At 50.1% G+C, this 19,435-nt stretch overlaps 1 protein-coding gene across 1 annotated transcript in view; it reads left to right on the top strand.

Moving 5' to 3' along the window:
- Positions 1-18,566, top strand: part of TEKT5 (tektin 5) — a 39,594-nt gene extending 21,028 nt beyond the window's left edge. The window contains exons 6-7 of the mRNA XM_007101637.2: positions 13,975-14,129; positions 18,155-18,566. Coding sequence (XP_007101699.1) covers positions 13,975-14,129; positions 18,155-18,371 — 372 coding nt within the window. The 3' untranslated portion in view covers positions 18,372-18,566. The remainder of the gene's footprint in view (positions 1-13,974; positions 14,130-18,154) is intronic.
- Positions 18,567-19,435: the final 869 nt, after the last annotated feature.

The raw sequence follows: 19,435 nt of genomic DNA, 5'->3' as shown, positions 1-19,435 counted from the left end.
TCAGTCCGCATCGTCTTCCCTCACGGCCCCCTTTGCGCATTTGCATCACCTGCCTGGTCCCAGCAGGCTTGTACCTTGGCACGTTCTGCTCTGTGCATCGGAGGAAATGCAAGAAAGCAGCCAGGCCTGGAAAGGATTGTAGAGAACCCAGAGGGGCTCTGAGTTTTCCCCTTGAAACGTTTTGCTTTTACTCTGAAGTTTCTTTGGGGTTTCAACTTCCAATTGGTCATTAACACCAGCAGAACCTCTCCTGCCCCAGGAGGCAGCGCCAGGGCAGGAAGGCGCGTGTCTGTGGGGTGAGGGCCCGCAGTCGCCATCTGAGGGCCCCAGCGCCTGCTGCCAGCCCCTCTGTTTGTACAACGAGGCCTGGAACCCGTGGTGGAGTGGGAAAAGCTTTTGTGCTTTGCAAGCAGTCGGATCCCTTCCAGCACCAGTGCCCACAGACAAGCTCCTGACGGCTCATTTCTAAAACCAGCCCAGCCCAGGGGATGTGGAGCCGGCTCGCCTGCCTCTGGTGAGGAGGGGCCGGGCCAGGCCTTAAACACCATTGCATCCTAGTGAGAAAGTTCTTATTTCAAGTTCCCTCCATCAGTCCTTCCAATAGTGTCGAGGAACAAGTCTTGATGTGACACTAATCTGTCTTTGCCATCGCTCTTTTGTTTGGGAATCCCCCTTTCCAGCCAGGCCTCAAGCCTCCAGCTGGCACTGAACCTTTGAAAGACAACAGAACATAGAATCAAGGTCTTTCTTTCCATCTTCTCTACTGTGATGGTACTTTCTATCAATGGCAAGAGATACTCATTTTCCACGTGTGGCAATGATATAAAGATGCCATTTCAAATACATTTGTTCAAGGCTGAAAAGGGAGTTGATTTGAAGAAGTAGACTAAATAATTGTTCAGACATGCTTGGGTATATGGGTATGTAGAGGGTTTCCAAGGTAACCCTCAGGAAAGGCCTCGGGGCTGTGTTCAGTAGGTCTCTCTGCCTGATGCTCACCTTAGTACCAAGAGGAATCAAAGGCTCCCTGGTGTCATGTAGGCTCAGGTCTCATCACTGTACTTGGGAGGTATGGGCCTGGGGACACCCGGTTGAGGGGTCCACGAGAGCTCAGATACGGGCAGTTCTGAGGGCTGTGAAATGGCGGGATGATGGGCCGGGGGTGTTGGGTCACCGCTGTCTGTCCACGGTGACACTGTGCCAAATGAGAGAGAAACGGCTGGGATCAGGGAAACAGGGCCAAGGTCCAGAGCTGGGAAGGCAGCCAACAAATGCAGGATGCTGGAGGGACCAGACAGCAGAGGGGGCCGAAAACGAGCATGGGTCAGCATGGCCCGGGGAAGGAGCTGAGGACAGTGCAAATGAGGTAGTTTTGAGCTCACTTTGTGAACCACTGATACTCAAGGAAGCTATTACGGCCCTCTGCAGTTGGTGTTAGCCAATCATATGCTCTGACTGGAAGCCCTGGGTGGGGCAATCACCGGGATTGGTTGCTGCTGAGACAAGAAGAATATAAGATGCAAGCCTGGCGGAGGCAGAGGGTTGCCTTGGCACCTCCTGGGTATGGGTGTGTCCCAGCAGTCTCCTAGTTTCTCCCAATTTGTGACTTGTTCGCTTTTGGGTCCTCAGCTCGTTGCCTACTCAGGACCTGCTGCCCAGCCTCACCTATACTCCTTGCTTTCACATATGCTTGCCTCATCCTGGTCCAGATTCCTCTTCCATCTTGACACTCTTCTCCCACATGTGAGCCTCATAGTGCAGTGCAGATGGCTGGGTTCAATTCTGGCTCTAGCATTTCCTGGCCATGTGACCAAGATCAGATTGCCCCACCTCTCTGTACCTCAGTTTCTCCCTCTGTCAAATGGGAGCAATAATGGTTGGCAAATATTTGCTCTGAGCATAAGAGCATCCACACTGGACTGGTCACCTTGTAAGTGCTCAATGACTATTAACTATAAAAATGGTTAAAAACAAACAAACAAAAACAACAACAACCCAAAAAACAAAACTGTGGTGTGGTCTGATTTATAACCTACCGATGGGGAGGGACAAGCAAAGTGACTGAAAGAATATGGGCTCTGGAATCAAAAGACCAGGGTTGAATTTGGTAAAGTAACTCCTCTGATCCTCGGTTTCCTAATCTCTGAGAGAGGAATAATCCTACGAGGATTGAAAGAAAAGGTACAGCTAAGCAGTTCTCAACCCTCGCACATTGGAATCACCCCGATCTCAAGGGATTCTGATTTAATTGGTTGGGGTGTGGCCTGGGCATCCAACCTTTTAAACTCCCCAGCCCAGGTTGAGAACTAAAGGTTCAGAGTTCAGACCAGTGGTTCTCAAGGTGCGGTCCCTGGACCAGCAGCATCACCTGGGAACTTGTTAGAAGTGCACATTCTTGGGCCCCATCCTGGACCTTCTGAATCAGAAATTCTGGGGTCCAGCCATCCGAGTTTTAACCAGTTCTCCAGGTGTGCCTCCCAGGTGTAGACGTGCAACAAATGTTTTCTAGTCTCCTCCCTCCCCGAGAGGTATTTACTAAGCACATCCTGTGTGCTAGACTCTGAATTAAGAGCTGGGGGTACAATGATCCCTGCTCTCAGGGGGGCTCATGTTCTAGTGGGAGAGACCAATTTAAAAAAGATAAGTAAATACATGATTAATTAAAAATTGTGATAAGCATTAAGAAGAACAGCCTCGGGGACCTGAGCTAGTAGATTTCCATGAATTTTCACAGAATCATACAAGTGTCCTCTCTAGCAAGGAGCCCCCACCCCTCAAGGACTTTCCAGAGCCCTCCAGGACTTTCAGGATCCCTGACCGCAGATGGCCTCTGAGCAGCTGATATTTGTATTGGCCTGGCATCGTCTGAAGGCAGCTGGCCGCCTCTGGACAGAAACAACCGTGAGCAGGGTTGACTCAACCTCTCTCCTCCGGAGTTGCAATCCTCACCCGGGCTGAATTTACTCCCCGGTGGCATTTGCCGATGTCTGGAGACATTTTGTTTGTTACAACTTGCGGAGGGCAGCGTGCTGCTACCAGATAGATAGTGGGTAGAGCCCAGGGAGGCTGCTAAACACTGCAACGCACGAGACAGCCTCCCGCAACAAAGAAGTTGTGGCCCCAAATGTCAGGAGTGCCGAGTTTGACTATTAACTATAAAAATGGTAAAAAAAAAAAAAATGCTCTGGCACTCTCACGCCCTGCATTTCTGGCCAAGTCCCTCTGGAGCCCTCCTCAACTAGTTCTTGCCCCTGGGCTTGGCTGCGCTTGAAAATCTTCCACCGTTTGACCAAAAAAAAGGATTCCAAGCTGCCTTCCTAAGCTGGGGAGCCGCACTGAGCCAGGCATCTCCTTGGAAACCCCTTGGCTTCATGCAATTTGGAAAACAATAAATTTGCAAGGTTGCACAAAGCATCCAGAAGCCCAAAGCCGGCTGGAACTGCTAAATCTGTTTTTTCCCTCCACATCAAAAATAATTTCCCGGCCCTAGAGAAAGCCTAGAAGCTTTCTCTACTGTCACAAGACAAGACGCAGGCAAATAGTTTTACATGGCCGACAGCTCTGCCAAACACATTCCCCCTTTCAAAGGCTTTGGGTGGATTTCTACTCCAGCCAGGAATATCAGCACCCTTTTCCACTGAGCCGAGGTTGGTTTTGTCCGAGGCAGACCTGGCAAGTGCTTTTCACACCCCGTTCAAGACCAGAGACCATTTCCAGCACAGACCTCACCCTTTCCTCATGCTGGGGACCCCAACAAGGTCTGAGGGTGGATGATCACGGTCTAGTTTGCCATCCGATTACAAGTAGCAGGAGAGAGAGAAAAAATTCACCATCACCACAAAAGACATATTAACCTTACTCTGTGCAGGCAGAGTTCTAAGTGCTTTTCTAACATTAACTCACCTTCCCTCCTACAACCCCATGAAGAACGGATTACTATTAGCCCCATTTTACAGATGAGGAAACTGAAGACAAGTATTTTCCTAAAGCCCCCCACCCCCACCCACCACAGCAAGTCAATGGCAGAGCCAGGATTTGAATCTGGGTGTTCCGCTCTAGAGTTTATTCTTTAAGTTAATGTGAACGTCTCCCCCACTCCCACCACCACAACCTAACAACAACAACAGTAATAATAACCACTAGATCGGTGGCCTTGCAACGGGCAGTTTTATACCTCGAGGACATCTGATAACGTCTACAGACATTTTTGGTTATTACAACTTGGTAGGGGGTGCTACTGGCATCTAGTGGGTAGAGGCCAGGGATGCAGCTAAACATCCTACAGTGCATGGGATAGCCCCACAGTAGAGAATAACCCAGCCCCAAATGTCAATAGCGCCAAGACTGAGAAGCCTTGGTCTCCTGGCATTAAGGTTTGACTTAAAAAAAAAGAAGAAAGGATAAAAGGTAGAAGACAGGTAGATGGAGGGATACATGGATACATGGATGGAGGCATGGATGCATGGATGGATGGATGTATGCATGGATGGATTCATGGATACATGGATGGATGGATGGATAGATGGATGGATAGAAAGTGCTGAGGTCTATAGAGTGCCTGTTAGGTGCCAGCCAGTGTGCTAAACATGGGGTACCTAAATCAATCCTTGCAGTCACCCTCTGAGGTAGATACTGTTATTATCTCCATTATACAGATGGGGAAACTGAGGCTCAGAGAGGCTTGGCAATTTTCCAAGGCCACATGCTCAGTCCTGTGGTGCTGGCATTTGAACACAGGCTGGAGGCTCCTCCTAATTTTAGGGGCCGGCCCCTCCTCCCCGGCACACTCCAGCCATTACCAGTGCTCCCCATTTTGCCATCTGTATACTCTTGTGAACTCGTTCCTTCTGTGTCTCTCCATCCTGCCTTGGTGTGGGCCCTCCTGCCTCTCAGTTCCTCACTGGCCATCTTCTTCCCTCCTTTTGTCCCCTCTGTCCACCCTCCAAATGGTAGCCGGAGAGATTTGCCTCAAACTACAAACAAGACCATGTCCTTCTGCTTTAAAACATTAACGTGCCTGTGATCACCTGAGCGTTTTTGTTAAAATGCACCGTACCTTCGTAGGTCTGGGGGTAGGGCCTGAGAGTCTGCATTTCTGCCAAGCGCTCCGAATCCAGTGATGCTGGTCTACAGACCACACCTTGAGTAGCAAGGAGCTAGAGAAATTGTTCTCTCTGAACGTGGGAAGCCTCGGGGGAGCAGCAGCCTTGTGTGCGATGGGCTGCTGAGAGGGATCAGGACTTCCTCTGCGAGGGACTACAGCAGGGGCCTCAAAATCTGCACCCCGCCCCCGCCCGTTTTTGTAAATAAAGTTTTACTGGAACACAGATCCCCCCCCATACATTTACGTATTGTCCGGGGCTACTTCTGCACTGCAGTGGCCAAGTCGAGCAGTTGTGACAGAAACCATATGGCTCCTAAAGCCTAAAATATCTACCACCCAGACCTTTACAGAAAAACGTGTCCACTGTCTACAGCATCTTCAGAAGGCTCTGGAAGGCTGCGTGTTTGGGACTCCCAGCCATCTGAGGGGGGTTGACTTGAAGACTTAAAAACAAAATCACAGACACACAGAAACACACACACACACACACACACACACACACACACACACACACACACACACACACACACAGCCATACCTGCGGCTGACAGCTCTCAGGCCGGATCTCAGAGGCAGTGGCTCCTGGCACGCGGGGCTGATGGGTGATGGATTAGAGCATGTACGTGGTCCGGGAGCACTTGCAGTGCCCTAGCCGGTGAGGAAGACAGGCCTCGAGTCCTCATTCACTGGATGAGGAAGTTGGGCCTCTCCCCACAGCCCAGGGCTCTGAGTGGGGTGTGAGCGCCACAGCTGGTTTGCACTGGGGCTTAGACAGGACCCTAGCCTCCTGACTTCCCGCCCAGGGCTCTTACCTCCAAGAACCTGCATGGAGGCCGCTGTGGCTGGGCATCTGCCTGGAGCGAAGCGGGTAGGGGTTGTTAACAGAAAGACCTTTGGTTCCCCAGGCCGGTGGGGGGATGGGGGGATGTGGCCCACCTTCTGCCTTGAGCTGACTCCCCTCTGAGCCTCATTCCAGAGGCTGAGAAAGAGGACGCTCCTTCTCGATTGAGCAGGTGACCCCTGCCTTGACCCCTTACGCCCAAAGAAGTGGGTTGATGGAGGTTGCCCCTGAGCCCGGGACTGGAAGTCTGAAGGAACTGAAGCTGCCTGCAAAGACAAATTCTGTCAAACGAATCTGAGTTTCTTCAGATTGCCTGACGTTAAAAAGAAAAAAAAGACCAATGATCACAGAGGAAAAATCTCCTAACAGACTGAACATTGCAGGATGGGAGTTCGGGGTAGGGTGGGGAGGCAGGACAGCCCATGGCATATGCCAGCACTGGACTAAGCACTTCATACACGTTATTTCATTTAATCTGCACAGCAACCTGGTGGGTGAGTTGTTATTGTCGTACTGGCTTTACAGACAAGAGAACAAGCGCTCTGCACAGTGTCTGGCACCATAGAAGGGGCTACTGAGTGAAGGGCTCAGTAGATATTGAATGCATGATAGCATGAGGCACAGAGAGGTTAAGTGACCCACTGAAGGTCACACAGCGGGGAAAAGCAGGAGCTGGAATTTGAATCTAGATCTGTGTGATCACGGAGGGACTCAGTGAGCTGAAGTGACCTGCCCTCCCCGCCCCCCCATGCACGGTATGTGGGAGGCTTAGAACAGTCTCGCAACCTTGACTGGCAGGCAGCCTGCAGCACACAGGGCCCAGAGCTAGGGCCTGGGGAGGGGAGTGAGGTGACCCTTCCACTCCCACCCCCTCCTTCCCAACTGAGTTCCAGCTTCCGGCCAAGGCTGCTGAGACTCCTCCCATGGGGTGACTCCTGGGCCAATCCCACAGCGGCTCACCCAGCTGCTCCCGTGAGCCAGCCTGCGCCCTGCCCCAGGAGCAGCTTTCCCCCACTTCCTTGGTTTTGTGGGAGCAGAAAGTCTAATATCCCTGGGGGCTCTGGGAGGGGGGGCTTCTGGGGCTCAGGGCAGCCCTTCCCCAGCTTAGGGACTGCGGAGAGAGGAAGAGAGGGAAGGAGGGAAAGAGATCTCCAGCTGGCCAAGCAAAGATGGGAGAAGGGGCAGGATGACTTCCTCGTGGCACTTTCCAGGGTGTGTTTGTGGGAGAAACACACACACACAGGTACGCGCTTGCTTTGGGAAGAGCAGGACTTGGTACCAATGCTTTTCAAGTTACTGCAAATGAGTGTGAGTGTCACCAGCTTTGTGTGCCCGCAGTGAAGGGGTTTATACACTTGCTAAGGTTTCCAAGAGCTCCTTCTCCCAGGCCTGGCACTAATGGCCTCACCTCTACTCTATGGAGTGGGAATGGCTATGATCCCTCTTTTACTAGAAAGGCTCAGAGAGCCTAGGACACTTGCCTAAGGTCACCCAGCTTGGATGTGCTGGGGCTGGGATTTGGAGAGACTCAGGCCGTCTAGTGCCAATGTCTGTGCTCTCTTCTTAACCAAACACCCCATGGTGTGTACTGGTCCATCCAGGGAGGAAGTGTTCATTAAGCACCTGCTAATTGGTCGATATACACAAAGCCCTTAGCAAAATGCCTGGCACACAGTACACACTATTTTAAGTGTTAGATGATATTGTTGTTATTATTATTATTATTATTATTATTACTGTGTCCCAGGCATTGATAGGTTTTGGCACTGGGGATTCAGCAGTGAGTAAAACAAAAATCCCTCCCCACGTGGAGCTTACTCTCTGGTGGGGGATGATGAACAACATTAATGAGTAAAGCTCAATATGTCAGAAGGTGTAAGGACTATAAAGAAAATAAAGCAGGGTTTGGACAATTGGGAGTGCTGGCCGGTTTGGGGGTTGTAATTTTAGGGGTTTTTTTGGCCGCACCACGAGGCTTGTGGGATCTTACTTCCCCGACCAGGGATTAAACCTGGGCCCTTGGCAGTGAAAGCGTGGAGTCCTAACTACTGGACCACCAGGGCATTCCTGGGGGTTATAATTTTAAAGGAAATGATCAGGGAAGGCCTTCTGAGCATTTTAGCCACAACCGGAAGGGAGTGAGGGAATGAGCCATGTGGATATCTGGGGAAGGCAGAGGGGATAGTCTGTGCAAAGGCCCTGTGGTGGGAGTATGCTGGGTTTGATGTGGATGTGTGAGATATACCAGCTCTGGGGTCAGGTAGGTGGGTGAGTGTCTCAAACACCTCCACCTCCCTCCCCCTGCAGAGGGAGGTGGAAGTGTTTGAGACACTCATTGTGTGTGTGTGTGTGTGTGTGTGTGTGTGTGTGTGTGTGTGTGTGCATGTGTGCACATGCACGTAACAGGCACCTGGACCTGAGGGATTCTGAGTTGCAGAACTTGCCCAGGCCTTCCCACCTTGGAAGGCTGCCTGTGCCCTGAGCTTCCTGCCTGCCTGGCCAGGGGTCTGGATTGCCTGGGTAGTCATGGTGGGACAAGGGCTCAGCTCTGGGACTGGGGGTTGGAGCACCACGGTTTCAAATTGCTGACATCGGACTTCCCTCAGAAACCTGTGATGAGGCAGCAACCCCTTCCCTAGACCCCTTCCTGGAAACCGAAGCCCATGGCGAACAGATCACCCACAGGTACATCTCCAAAATTATCTTCTACCTAGGGATGAAATTACTCCCTTGACCCCATTTGGGGTTTCCTGCCAAGACGGACAGCTTTGATTTGCTACTCCAAGTCTCTAACTGTGGTCCTTAATCTATCTCCTTCCCTCTGAGACTTTTTAACGTTTGCACATCTCTGTTTCACCTGCACCAGTGGTTCTTGACTCTGGCTACACCTTTAGGGAGCTCCTAAAACATCCTGACACCCAGGCTGCACCCCAGACCAATGAAATCTGAACCTTTTGCAGGGGGCAGGCATCCACAATTTTAAAAACCCTCAAGGTAATGCTAATGCGCAAACAAATTTAAGAATTAATACCCTTTACTATTAGATAGTATTTTGTCCTTAATTGAATTTCTCCCTTAAAAAAAAACTAAAAAAGTTATTTTAAAAGGAAACCTTAAATCTAAGAAAAAAAAATGTCATGAAGAGATTAGTGGTAGAACGGGAATAAAACACAGACCTACTAGAGCATGGACTTGAGGACATGGGGAGGGGGAAGGGTAAGCTGTGACGAAGTGAGAGACCTACTAGAAGAGATATGGGAACATATGTATATGTATAACTGATTCACTTTGTTGTAAAGGAGAAACTAACACACTATTGTAAAACAGTTATACTCCAATAAAGATGTTAAAAAAATAAAAAATAAAAAAAAAAATAAAAGGAAACCTTAGATCTGGTAGGATCGTGGGGATTGTTTTCCCTTTTGACCCTATTGAAGAGAGGTGAGCTTATCATACTCCTTGGTTCCTGGCACATACGTTTGTACAAAGCCCCTCGTTTCTTTATTCCCTTTTATCCCCACTCTTTGTGGTCACTCCCTTTCTCCCATAGTTGACTTTCCATAGATGACCATTTTAATGAATGAATGAGTGACTATGACCTCTTTAATTGAATGAATATGGACCTGTTGATTTAAATGTGTTCTCACAAAATGTGTATGACCGTTGCATGTGCGCGGATTTTTAGTTTTCTCAAAAGGGATTGTATAAAATAGCTCATTGTTTCCTGGCTTTCTCACGTTGCATCATTTTAAAGACCCACCGCTGCTCCCATGTGAGGTTAATGCTCTCCATCTGTTGGCGGCCGAAATCCTCCATCTGCCCAGGTACTGTGTTTAATGCGTCTGTCTCCGTGGTCATGGGCACCCAGATGCTGCCAGCTCACTGCACCTTCTTGACATGTGTATTCCTTAGTGGTCCTGGGCTCCTACAGTCTATACCAGGAGGGGGCATGCTGGGATGTGTGCGTCACCCTCTTAGACTTCAGCCTCTTCTCCTAGGGGTTATCATGGAATTTGGGGTCTAGGGACCAGGCTGTCCTGGAGCTCAGAGCTCGGTGTTGGCACTCTAGCTCCCTCCTGAGCATGAAGGTCAAGGCTATTCTGTCTCCAGCCCCTGCCTCTGGTCAGCCCATGTGGTCTCTGCCTCCTGGCCCTTGGGGGTCACACTCCTCAAACTTCTGGAGGCTGAGTCACTGCCCCCAGGGCTTTTGGAGGTTCACAGGCTGGCAGGACTGGGGTGGGCATCAGGGGCTGCCCCCATGACGGAGTGTGTGTGTGTGTGTGTGTGTGTGTGTGTGTGTGTGTGTGTGTGTTTTCTCCCTTCCAATGAAGAGGACCCTGACAGTGAGTGACAGAGGCTGGACAGGAGGTTCCGGAGAACCTTTATGTCAGAGTATAGCCCCACCTGGGCAGATATGCCAGTGGGGACAGGGGGTGGTGAAGAAAAACCAACAGTTGGTTCCAGCCACCCCAGCACCTCCAGAAGTCAGCCCCAGGAGGAGATACAGGGCAGGGGGCTGCACAGTGGCCCCTGCCCCTTACCATCCTCCTTCCACCATCACGGCCCCCGAGCTCCGCAGCTCCCTCTCAATTCTCTCACCTGCTGTATCTAGGTGCCCAGGGGGGACACACAGTATGATACAGGGTTTTCCAAATTCAGTCATTCCTGGGCGGCCTTCCCAATTTTACCCCCATGCCACCTGGGCTGTTGTTTACTTTATACTTCTGTTTCAATCAAGTCATTTCAAATATATATTACTTCTACAGCTGGAAAACCAACAGCACTTGCCAAAAGTAGAGGGTAGCTAGAAAGATACATATAAAGAAGGCAGAGCAGGCTTGTTAAAATTAACTGGAGCCTGTTGCGTGCAGAAGTCTCTGGATTTACCAGCTGCTTTTTGTCAATCAAGGGGGATGAGCAAGTGTTAGGAGGCGGTGCTAACGCTCCTGGAAGTGGTCAGCAGGTTTGAAAAAATAATTAGTAGGTTTTAGTTCTCCAGGAGCTCCCGCTTGTGCGTTGCTGTGTCCCTGTCCCTCTGCTGTGCTCACACGAGAGTTCCTGGAACACTGAAATGTACTGGATGCCTCTTAGGTGATGGCATCTCCCACCAATGTCCTGCACCCTAAAGGCATCCAATATGTGTTTTTAACAGACAGGAAGGAACTTGAATTTCTGTGATGGTAAAGATGGTTGCAGTTGTACAATAGTAAGGGCTTGTGGGTGCTGAATAAATGTTGCATACAGGAGCAAAGGAATGGGTGGAAAATCCACTAGGATGTAACTCTGTGAAGATGGGTTTTTCTGCCTGTTCTGTACACTGCTGTGTCCACTGCCTAGAACAGTGCTTAGCACCCAGTAGGTGCCTAGTCAGCAGTTAAGTCAACAAGTGAATCAATGAATCTTTAAATTAATGAGTGAATGAAGAAACGATTGAACATGTGATGAATGTCAGCCCTTTTTTTAGACTCAAGAGATAGGCCTTTTCATCATTAAAAAGTCTACAAGTAATACATGCTGGAGAGGGTGTGGAGAAAAGGGAACCCTCCTGCACTGTTGGTGGGAATGTAAATTGGTGCAGTCGCTGTGGAGAACAGTATGGAGGTTCCTTAAAAAGCTAAAAATGGAGTTACCATATGATCCAGCAATCCCACTCCTGGGCGTATACCCGGAGAAAACTCTAATTCAAAAAGATACATGCACCCCTATGTTCATAGCAGCACCATTCACAATAGTCAAGACAGGGAAACAACCTAAATGTCCATCAACAGATGAATGGATAAAGAAGATGTGGTACATGTACACAGTGGCATACTACTCAGCCATAACAAAGGAATGAAACGATGCCATTTGCAGCAACATGGATGGACCTAGAGATTATCATACTAAGTGAAGTAGGCCAGACAAAGACAAATACCATATGATATCACTTACATGTGGAATCTAAAATATGGCACAAATGAACTTATTTACAAAAGAGAAACTGACTCATAGGCATAGAAAACAAACTTATGGTTACCAAAGGGGAAAGGGAGTGGGGGAGGGATAAATAAGGAGTTTTGGATTAGCAGATACACACTACTATATGTAAAATAGGTAAACTACAAGGTCCTATTGTATGCACAGGACGCTATATTCAATATCCTGTAATAAACCATGATGGAAAAGAACATGAAAAAGAATATACTTAACTAAATCGCTTTGCTGCAGACCTGAAACTAACACAACATTGTAAATCAACTGTACTTCAATAAAATTTTTTTAAAAAACAGAGAGATAGGCCTTTTGTAACATTTCAGGCCCCGAGCTGGGGGCCAGAGGGCCAGGGGAGAGAACAAACAGGAGAAACCAAGGTAGGCGCAGCCACAGGCCACTGGCTTCAGTTCCACCAGCAGCAGCCTTACTGGCGAGAGAGAAGCATCCCGGGCTGGGCACCACCAGCAGCCCAAACCTCAGTAATGTCCCCCCTCACTGCACCCCAGCAGTAGGTACCCCCCAACAGGGCCATCTAGGTAGTAGGTGGGGGGGCTGTTTCCACGCGGGGCAGTATGGTGCCGAGAAGTATTTCTCCTGTTTAGAAGGCTCAATTTTCTTCCACAGTACGCTGGGGTGGTGTTTTCTGAGCTCTGCATGTCTGCATACCCAAAGGGCAGGTTTCTGAGGGAAATCCCCAGGGCTTCTAAGAGAGGTGTTCCCCCCACTCATGGAGTGTTTACCTTCCCACGTTTTGGGTACAGAACATTCTCATGGGATAATGTTTAACCAGCGTGTGGTTGGCGTCGCTCTGGTCTGGGCGGCTCACTGAGGACCACGTGAGGGGTCAGCCTTCCTCCTCGGTGGGCTTTGAAAGAGGCAGTGCAGCCCCCTGCCCTCAGATAACCCTGCCTCCGTCTCACCGCCCAGGAGGAAAAGGACATCCTTTTGTTCTCTTGAAGTAGAGAAATGCTCTCCTTGTAGGCTTTTTTTCTTAAGGTAGGAGGGAAGCCAGGACTTTAATTCTTTGGAAAAAATCATCTTTTAAGCAGTTTCTTGTGGCCCATAGAATATGGGCCCAACCCAGCTGAGACAGTCATCCTAGTACCTGTTATGATTTGTGAATATTTCATAGCTCATGGCAAAGAGAAAAACAACATGACTGTAAAGTCCCTGAAGGCAAGACGGGGTCTTAGACTTGCAGTCCTCACTCCATTCAGGAGTGCTGGCATACTCCTGTGTAAGTACTGTTCCCCATATTAAAATCTGAGATGGACAGGACCATATAAATTTCAGGGCAAAACTGTTCCCAAACTTGAGTGTGCATAAGGACCATTGGGGAGCTAGCTAAAAATCTAGACTTCTGGATCCCACTGTGATTCATTCATTCATTCATTCAATGAATATTTATTGAGCTCCTACTATGAGTTGCCAGATTTAGCAAATAAAAATGCAGGATGTCCAGTTAAACTTGAATTTCAAATCAACGACAAATGGTTTTTTTAGTGTAACTATGTCTCATGCAGTAGTTGAGACATATGATAAAAAATGCTTTGTTGTGAGTCTGAAATTCACATTTAACTGGGCGTCCTGTATTTTATCTGATAGCCCTCACTCTACACCAAGCTCTGTTCCTGGCAATGGGGGATAGAGCAATGGACGAGGCAAAGCCCCTGACCTCTGGGAGCTTACATGCTAGTGAGGGAAACAGACAGCAAACAAATAGATTAGCCAAAGGAAGGATGCTGGGGGCCACCATGGCAGGGTACAGCTTCTAGGCTTGTCAGGAACAGAGCACACGTCACCTCGCCGTTGGGCCCTGCTGAGTCTGAGAGGGGTGTTAGCACAGCCCACCCACGAAGAGCCTTCTCGCAGGGGAGGGGCACCATGAAAACTAGAACTGCTCACAGATCTAGGGCATCCAGTGATGATAGGGAGGAGAGTGCCTGTTTCACCCACAGTGAGGTGACATCTGTTGAGAACACTCGGTTCCGGGGGTACTTATGGCTGGCTAAGTTCAAGATCAGGTTCCTTCTGATACCTCAAATGTTCTCTGCAGACGCTGCAGGAGATCTTCCAGACAGAGAACACCATCATGCTGCTGGAAAGGTCCATCTTGGCCAAGGAGAGCCCGCTGAAGGTGGCGCAGACAAGGTTGGAGTGCCGGACCCGGCGGCCCAGTGTGGAGCTGTGCAGGGATATGCCCCAGTTCAAGTGAGTGGTGGAGGCCGGGGTGGGGGGAGGGGTGGGTCTCTGGAGCTGCCAGGAAGCCTGGGTCTGGAAAACGGACCCTCCACCAATCAGGACGTCCAGGCCCACAACTCCACAGGCACTGGGTGGGGGCCTGGGGCTCTGGGGGTGCCCTTGATGGCCTCCCCACCACAGAGACCGCCCCCCTGCACTGCAGCCCTCTCATCTAAGTGAGGATGGTTTCGTAGCTCTGTTCTGCTCCGGGAACCCTCCAGCTGTCCCCTAAAAGCCAACAAGAGGGAGCCGCCCAGCCCAGAGATGTGGCCCTTGCCCTTGCGGGCGTCACCCTCTCTCTCTCCAGGCTCCCATGAAAGAGGCGCCCAGCCCACACCTCAGTCATCCTCCACCGCCCTTTCTGTGAAGTTCTCAGCTGAGAGCCCTCGGAATAGCCTAACCCTGCCTGTCCTGCTTAGCTAAGGAGGGCTGCTTCTGTTGACAAAGGGCCTCCTCACAGGAGAGGGACAAAACACTCACACAGCCCCAGAGACAGGATTTGTGAGTCTGGGGGAGGGGTTTGGAATGGGGTGATGACCAGGCAGGGAAGGAAGTGGTCATTGGACATGGGGGATTAGTTTCCCATGAACATGCTGTGTGACTTGGGGCTGGTCACTTGGCTGCTCTGTTCCCTCCATGCTAGGGGCACTGTCTTCGTTCTCTATTGCTGCATAACAAATGCCCCCACAACTCAGTGGCTTGTCTTCCTTCTGAGCTGAGATGTGGAGAAGAGCGCTGGAGAAGTAAGGAGGAGGGAAAGTATTTGGAGAGAAAACTCCAAGTGGTTCCATGTGCTGAGGTTTGCACGGCCTCGGTTACTGCCTGAGATAATCTTGTGGGACACAGAAAAGCTGGCTGTGTCGGGGGTGGGGTGCAAAGCGACGCCTGGCTTTGAGCTTGAAGGCCTGGCTACCTGCTCCTCAGCCCGCTGCTGGCCTGGAAGGTCTTCATCCCAGAAGTGGGTGCCGTGTGGCCAGGGTCCTGCCCCACCTGGGCTGGGTGGGGTCCAGGTCCTGGGTGAGGGGTTGGGGAAGCTCTCCTGACCCCTCCTCCACCTGCCCCTGCATCTTAGATGCTCAGGTTGGGCTCCAGCAACCCTGGGGCAGAGGCTCTGATCACCCATTTGTCCACCCCAGGGAGGCTTATACACAACCAAGCTTTAAGGGGAGGGACCAGATGTTGTCCCAGGGGACTTACTGCTCTGGGACATGCTCCCTGCCTCCCCGTCCACCAACTGTGCCACCAAGGGGTGTAGACAGAGAACATGGATGAGGCGTGTTTGGCTCAAGAGTCCTGGGCAGTGTATGTGTATGTGTGTGTGTGCGCATGTGTGTGTACTATGTGTGTGTGTGTGTGCAACAACTATATGTACGTGTGTTGGGAACTGAGCGGACAACAGCACTCAAGCTGTCTGCCTTCTGCAGCAGCTGAATTGCCCCGTCCACGCATTAGGTTCTTTGTCCCTCCATCCCCTCCCTTACCACCTCTGGGTCTTTCTCCTTTTCCTCCTACAGGTGGCCCCTCTTCTCCTGACCCTCTCTGAGCATGCAGGTCCCTTCCATGTCCATTCCTCAGAATGAAAGTCCCTTTAGATTTGCATTTAAATTAGTTAAAATGAAATAAAATTTAAAATTCAGGTCCTAATTCACACAAACTGCATATCAAGTGGTCAGGAGCCATGTGTGGCTGGGGGCAGGGAACAGAATATTTCCATCGCTGGACAGCGCTGCTCAAGAGAGCCCCAAGGAAAGAAGGGTCTCCAGGCTGCTTCTGTCGCCTCTCTCTAGTTCAGGCTTGTCATGGGGATGCTCAGCCTTGGGATATCAACCCAAGTCCTCCCAGCAGCGTGTCCTCCAGTCCTGAGCACAGTTTCACTGTCCCTGCCCCCCGCTCCAGGTGGGTCCCAGGGCACAGCCCCAAAACCAACCCACCGTCACAGCTCACCAGGTATATTCCTGTCTTAGGGTTGCTGTGACCAATTACCAGAAACTGGGTGGCTTACAGCAACACAAATTTATTCTCTCAAACTTGCGGAGGCCAAGCATCTGAAATCAAGGTATCAACAGGGTTGGTTCTCTCTGGGGCCTCTGAGAGAGCATCCTTTCCTGGCCCCTCTCCTGGCTTCTGGTGGTGGCTGGCGGTCCTTGGCTTGTAGCTGCACCACTGCATCTGCCTCCGTCTTCACAGGGCCTTCTTCCCTGTGTGTCTCTGTGTCTCAAATCTCCCCCTCCTTTCTCTGACAAGACCAGTCGTTGGATTTAGGGCCCATCCTAAATCGAGGATGATTTCTTCTCAAGATCCTTAACTCAGTTACATCTACAAAAACCCCTTCTTCCAAAGAGCATCACATTCACAGGTACCGGGGTTCAGACTTGGACGTATCTTTTGGGGGACACTATTCAACCCACTCATTCTGGATACTGAAATAACCCTAATCTCTCTCCTGCCTCCACTCTTATCCCCGTCCAATCTAATCTTTACCCAGCAGCCTGGAGGTTATCCCAAATCTGAATCAGCACATCATTCCCCATTTCAGCGCCCACCGCCCCACCAGCGCCTTCCCATTGCACTGAGAACAAAATCCAGACCAATCGATTTTGCATGTGCTCTTCTCTGTAGAACCACACTGTCCAATTCAGTAGCCACCAGCTGGGTGTGGCTCTTCCATTTACATTTAAATGATTTAAAATGAAAAATGACGAAAAATCCAGCTCCTCAGTTGATCTTGCTGCATTGCAATTACTCATGAGCTCCGCGTGCCTAGTGGCCGCCGGATCCAGCAGTGCGGATATAGAACATTACCAGCATCGCACAGAGTTCTCTAGATCACCGGCTGTAGAGTGCTTGCCTCTTGATCTTTACACAGCCAGCTCATTCGCGTCTTTTTTCTCAGTTCAAACGTTCCCTCCTCAGAAAGGCTTTTCCTGGTGCCTTGGGAAGGTCCCACAGAAGCAGAGCTTCAGGATAGGGGAGCCCTGCTTCAGCCTGATCCCATGGGGAACTCTGGAGTGTGAATTACACCACGGAGCTGGTTCCACCCTGAGGCAGGGGATGACCTTTTGTACCCACCGCGCTTGGTGAGCCATTGGCTTCCCTGGAGACGTGTGGACCTAGGAGCCATCAACAGCCAACACTCCCGGCAGCTGGGGCACAGGAGGGACCTGAGATGGATGCCAAGAGCAGACATCACACCTGACCATCTTAGCTACATGATGAGGCTGGCCCTGTTATCTGGGTTTTTTAAAAAGATTGTGATAAAATACGTACAACATAAAATAACATACCATTAGTGACACCTAGTACATTTACAATGTGCAGCTAGCTCCAGAACATTTTCATTCATTTGACCCAAAAGAAGTCCTATCCTCATTAGCAGTCACTCCCTACCCCTCTCCCTTCAGCCCCTGGCAACCCCTAATCTACTACCTCTTTTTATGGATTTGCCTATTCTGGACATTTCATATAAATGGGATCGGACAATATATAAGCTTTAGTGTCGGTATCTTTCACTCAGCATAATGTCTTCAAGGTTCATCCATGTTGTAGCACGTACCACTTCTCCATTCCTTTTCATTACAACTCGATAATATCCTAGTGTGGGGATAGACCATATTTTGTGTATCCATTCATCTGTCGATGGACATTTGGGCTGTGTCTACCTGTTGACTCTTGTTATTGGTGTCCCACGAGTATTTGTGCAAGTATTTGAGTGTCTGTTTTTAGTTCTTGTGGGTACATACCCAGGAGTGGAATTGCTGGGTCCTTTGGCGAGTCTGTGTTTAACTGAGGAACAGCCAGATGGTTTTCCTGAACATCGCATCTACTTCTCCCTTTGCACCCATCGCCCTCAGCAGCTCTGCTGTGTGTTCACCTGTCTGCTTGCTCCTCCTCTGTCTTCCCTGCCAGCCGAGCCCCACCCACCCGGCTCCTGGCCCAAGGAAGACCTGTGCTGCCCGGCTGGCTGAACCGTGCCTTCCCCTCTGCTCTCTCCCCAGGCTCGTGAACGAGGTGTTCACCATCGACGACACCCTGCAGACCCTCAAGCTGAGGCTGCGGGAGACGCAGGACACGCTGCAGCTGCTGTTCATGACCAAGTGTCAACTGGAGCACGAGCTGGCCGTGAAGGCCAACACCCTGCGCATTGACAAGGAGAAGTGCATGGGCATGAGGAAGACCTTCCCCAGCGCCCGCTGCCTGGGGATCTGCCCCTGAGCCGCCACTGCCCCTGGTGCCCCTGGTGCCCCTGGTGCCCTGCTCCATGCACGTTCCTTACACAGCATAGAATTTGCAAAGTCAGAAAAACAAGATAAAAGAGTCATTTTCTTCCTTTCCTCCTATCATGGAAAAAAAAAAAGATATATATATATATATATATATAAAGAGCTAAAATAAATGTGCCATACCAGAGATACTGGAGATCGTTCCTTGCTGCAGAACCAGCTTCCTGGCTGATCCCAGGAGGAGACAGACTGTGACCCCTCTCGGTGACGGAGCATTGTAAGGTTGTCAGCCTCCCCAGGAATGGAAGAGGCCACCTTTTCTAAACCTGTTTGTCCATTTAGGAGCACAGTATAGACCATGGTGTCCAAAGATTGGACATCGGAGCTGAGAGTCCAGAGACCAGCTGTCACTCAGGAGCCGAGTGGCCGTGAACGAGCTCCCAGCCTGAGCCTGTTCTATAAAACGAGGTCAGTCTGAGGTGGAAGTGACTGTCAGCCATGTGGGGCAGTGCAAAAAAAATAGGATTTGGAGTCAAAAGTCCTGGGTTTGAATCCTGGCCTTGCTAGACATTTTTAGAAATTGCAGTAGGAGAAGCGGGCAGCAAAATTCATTCCTTGGTGGGGCAGGAGGAAGCAGGTCAGGGTTGAGGGAAAGCTCTGTGAGGAAGGGACGTTGCTTCAGAAAGTTCAACACCATACGACCCAGCAATTCTACTCCTGGTTATACAACCAACAGCATTGAAAACAGATAAATACTTGTCCACGGAAGTTCATAGCAGCACTAATCACAATAGTTACAAAGTAGAAACAACCCAAATGTCCATCAGTGGGTTCATAGATAAACAAAATGTGGTCTACCCACACAATAGAATATTATTCAGCCATTAAAAATGAACAAAGCACTGATACCTGCTACAACCCAGATAAACCCTGAAGACATCCTACTCAGTGAAAGAAACCAGACACAAAAGGCCATATATTGTATGATTCCATTGATATGAAATGCCCGGAATACGCACCTCCATAGAAATAGCAGATGGATGGTTGCCAGGGAGA

This window comes from Physeter macrocephalus, chromosome 14 (assembly GCF_002837175.3).
Source record: "Physeter macrocephalus isolate SW-GA chromosome 14, ASM283717v5, whole genome shotgun sequence".
In the NCBI taxonomy this organism is placed as follows: Eukaryota; Metazoa; Chordata; class Mammalia; order Artiodactyla; family Physeteridae; genus Physeter; species Physeter macrocephalus.
Note: the sequence above shows the minus strand (reverse complement) of the source record. Positions and strands in the feature narration are given on the sequence as shown.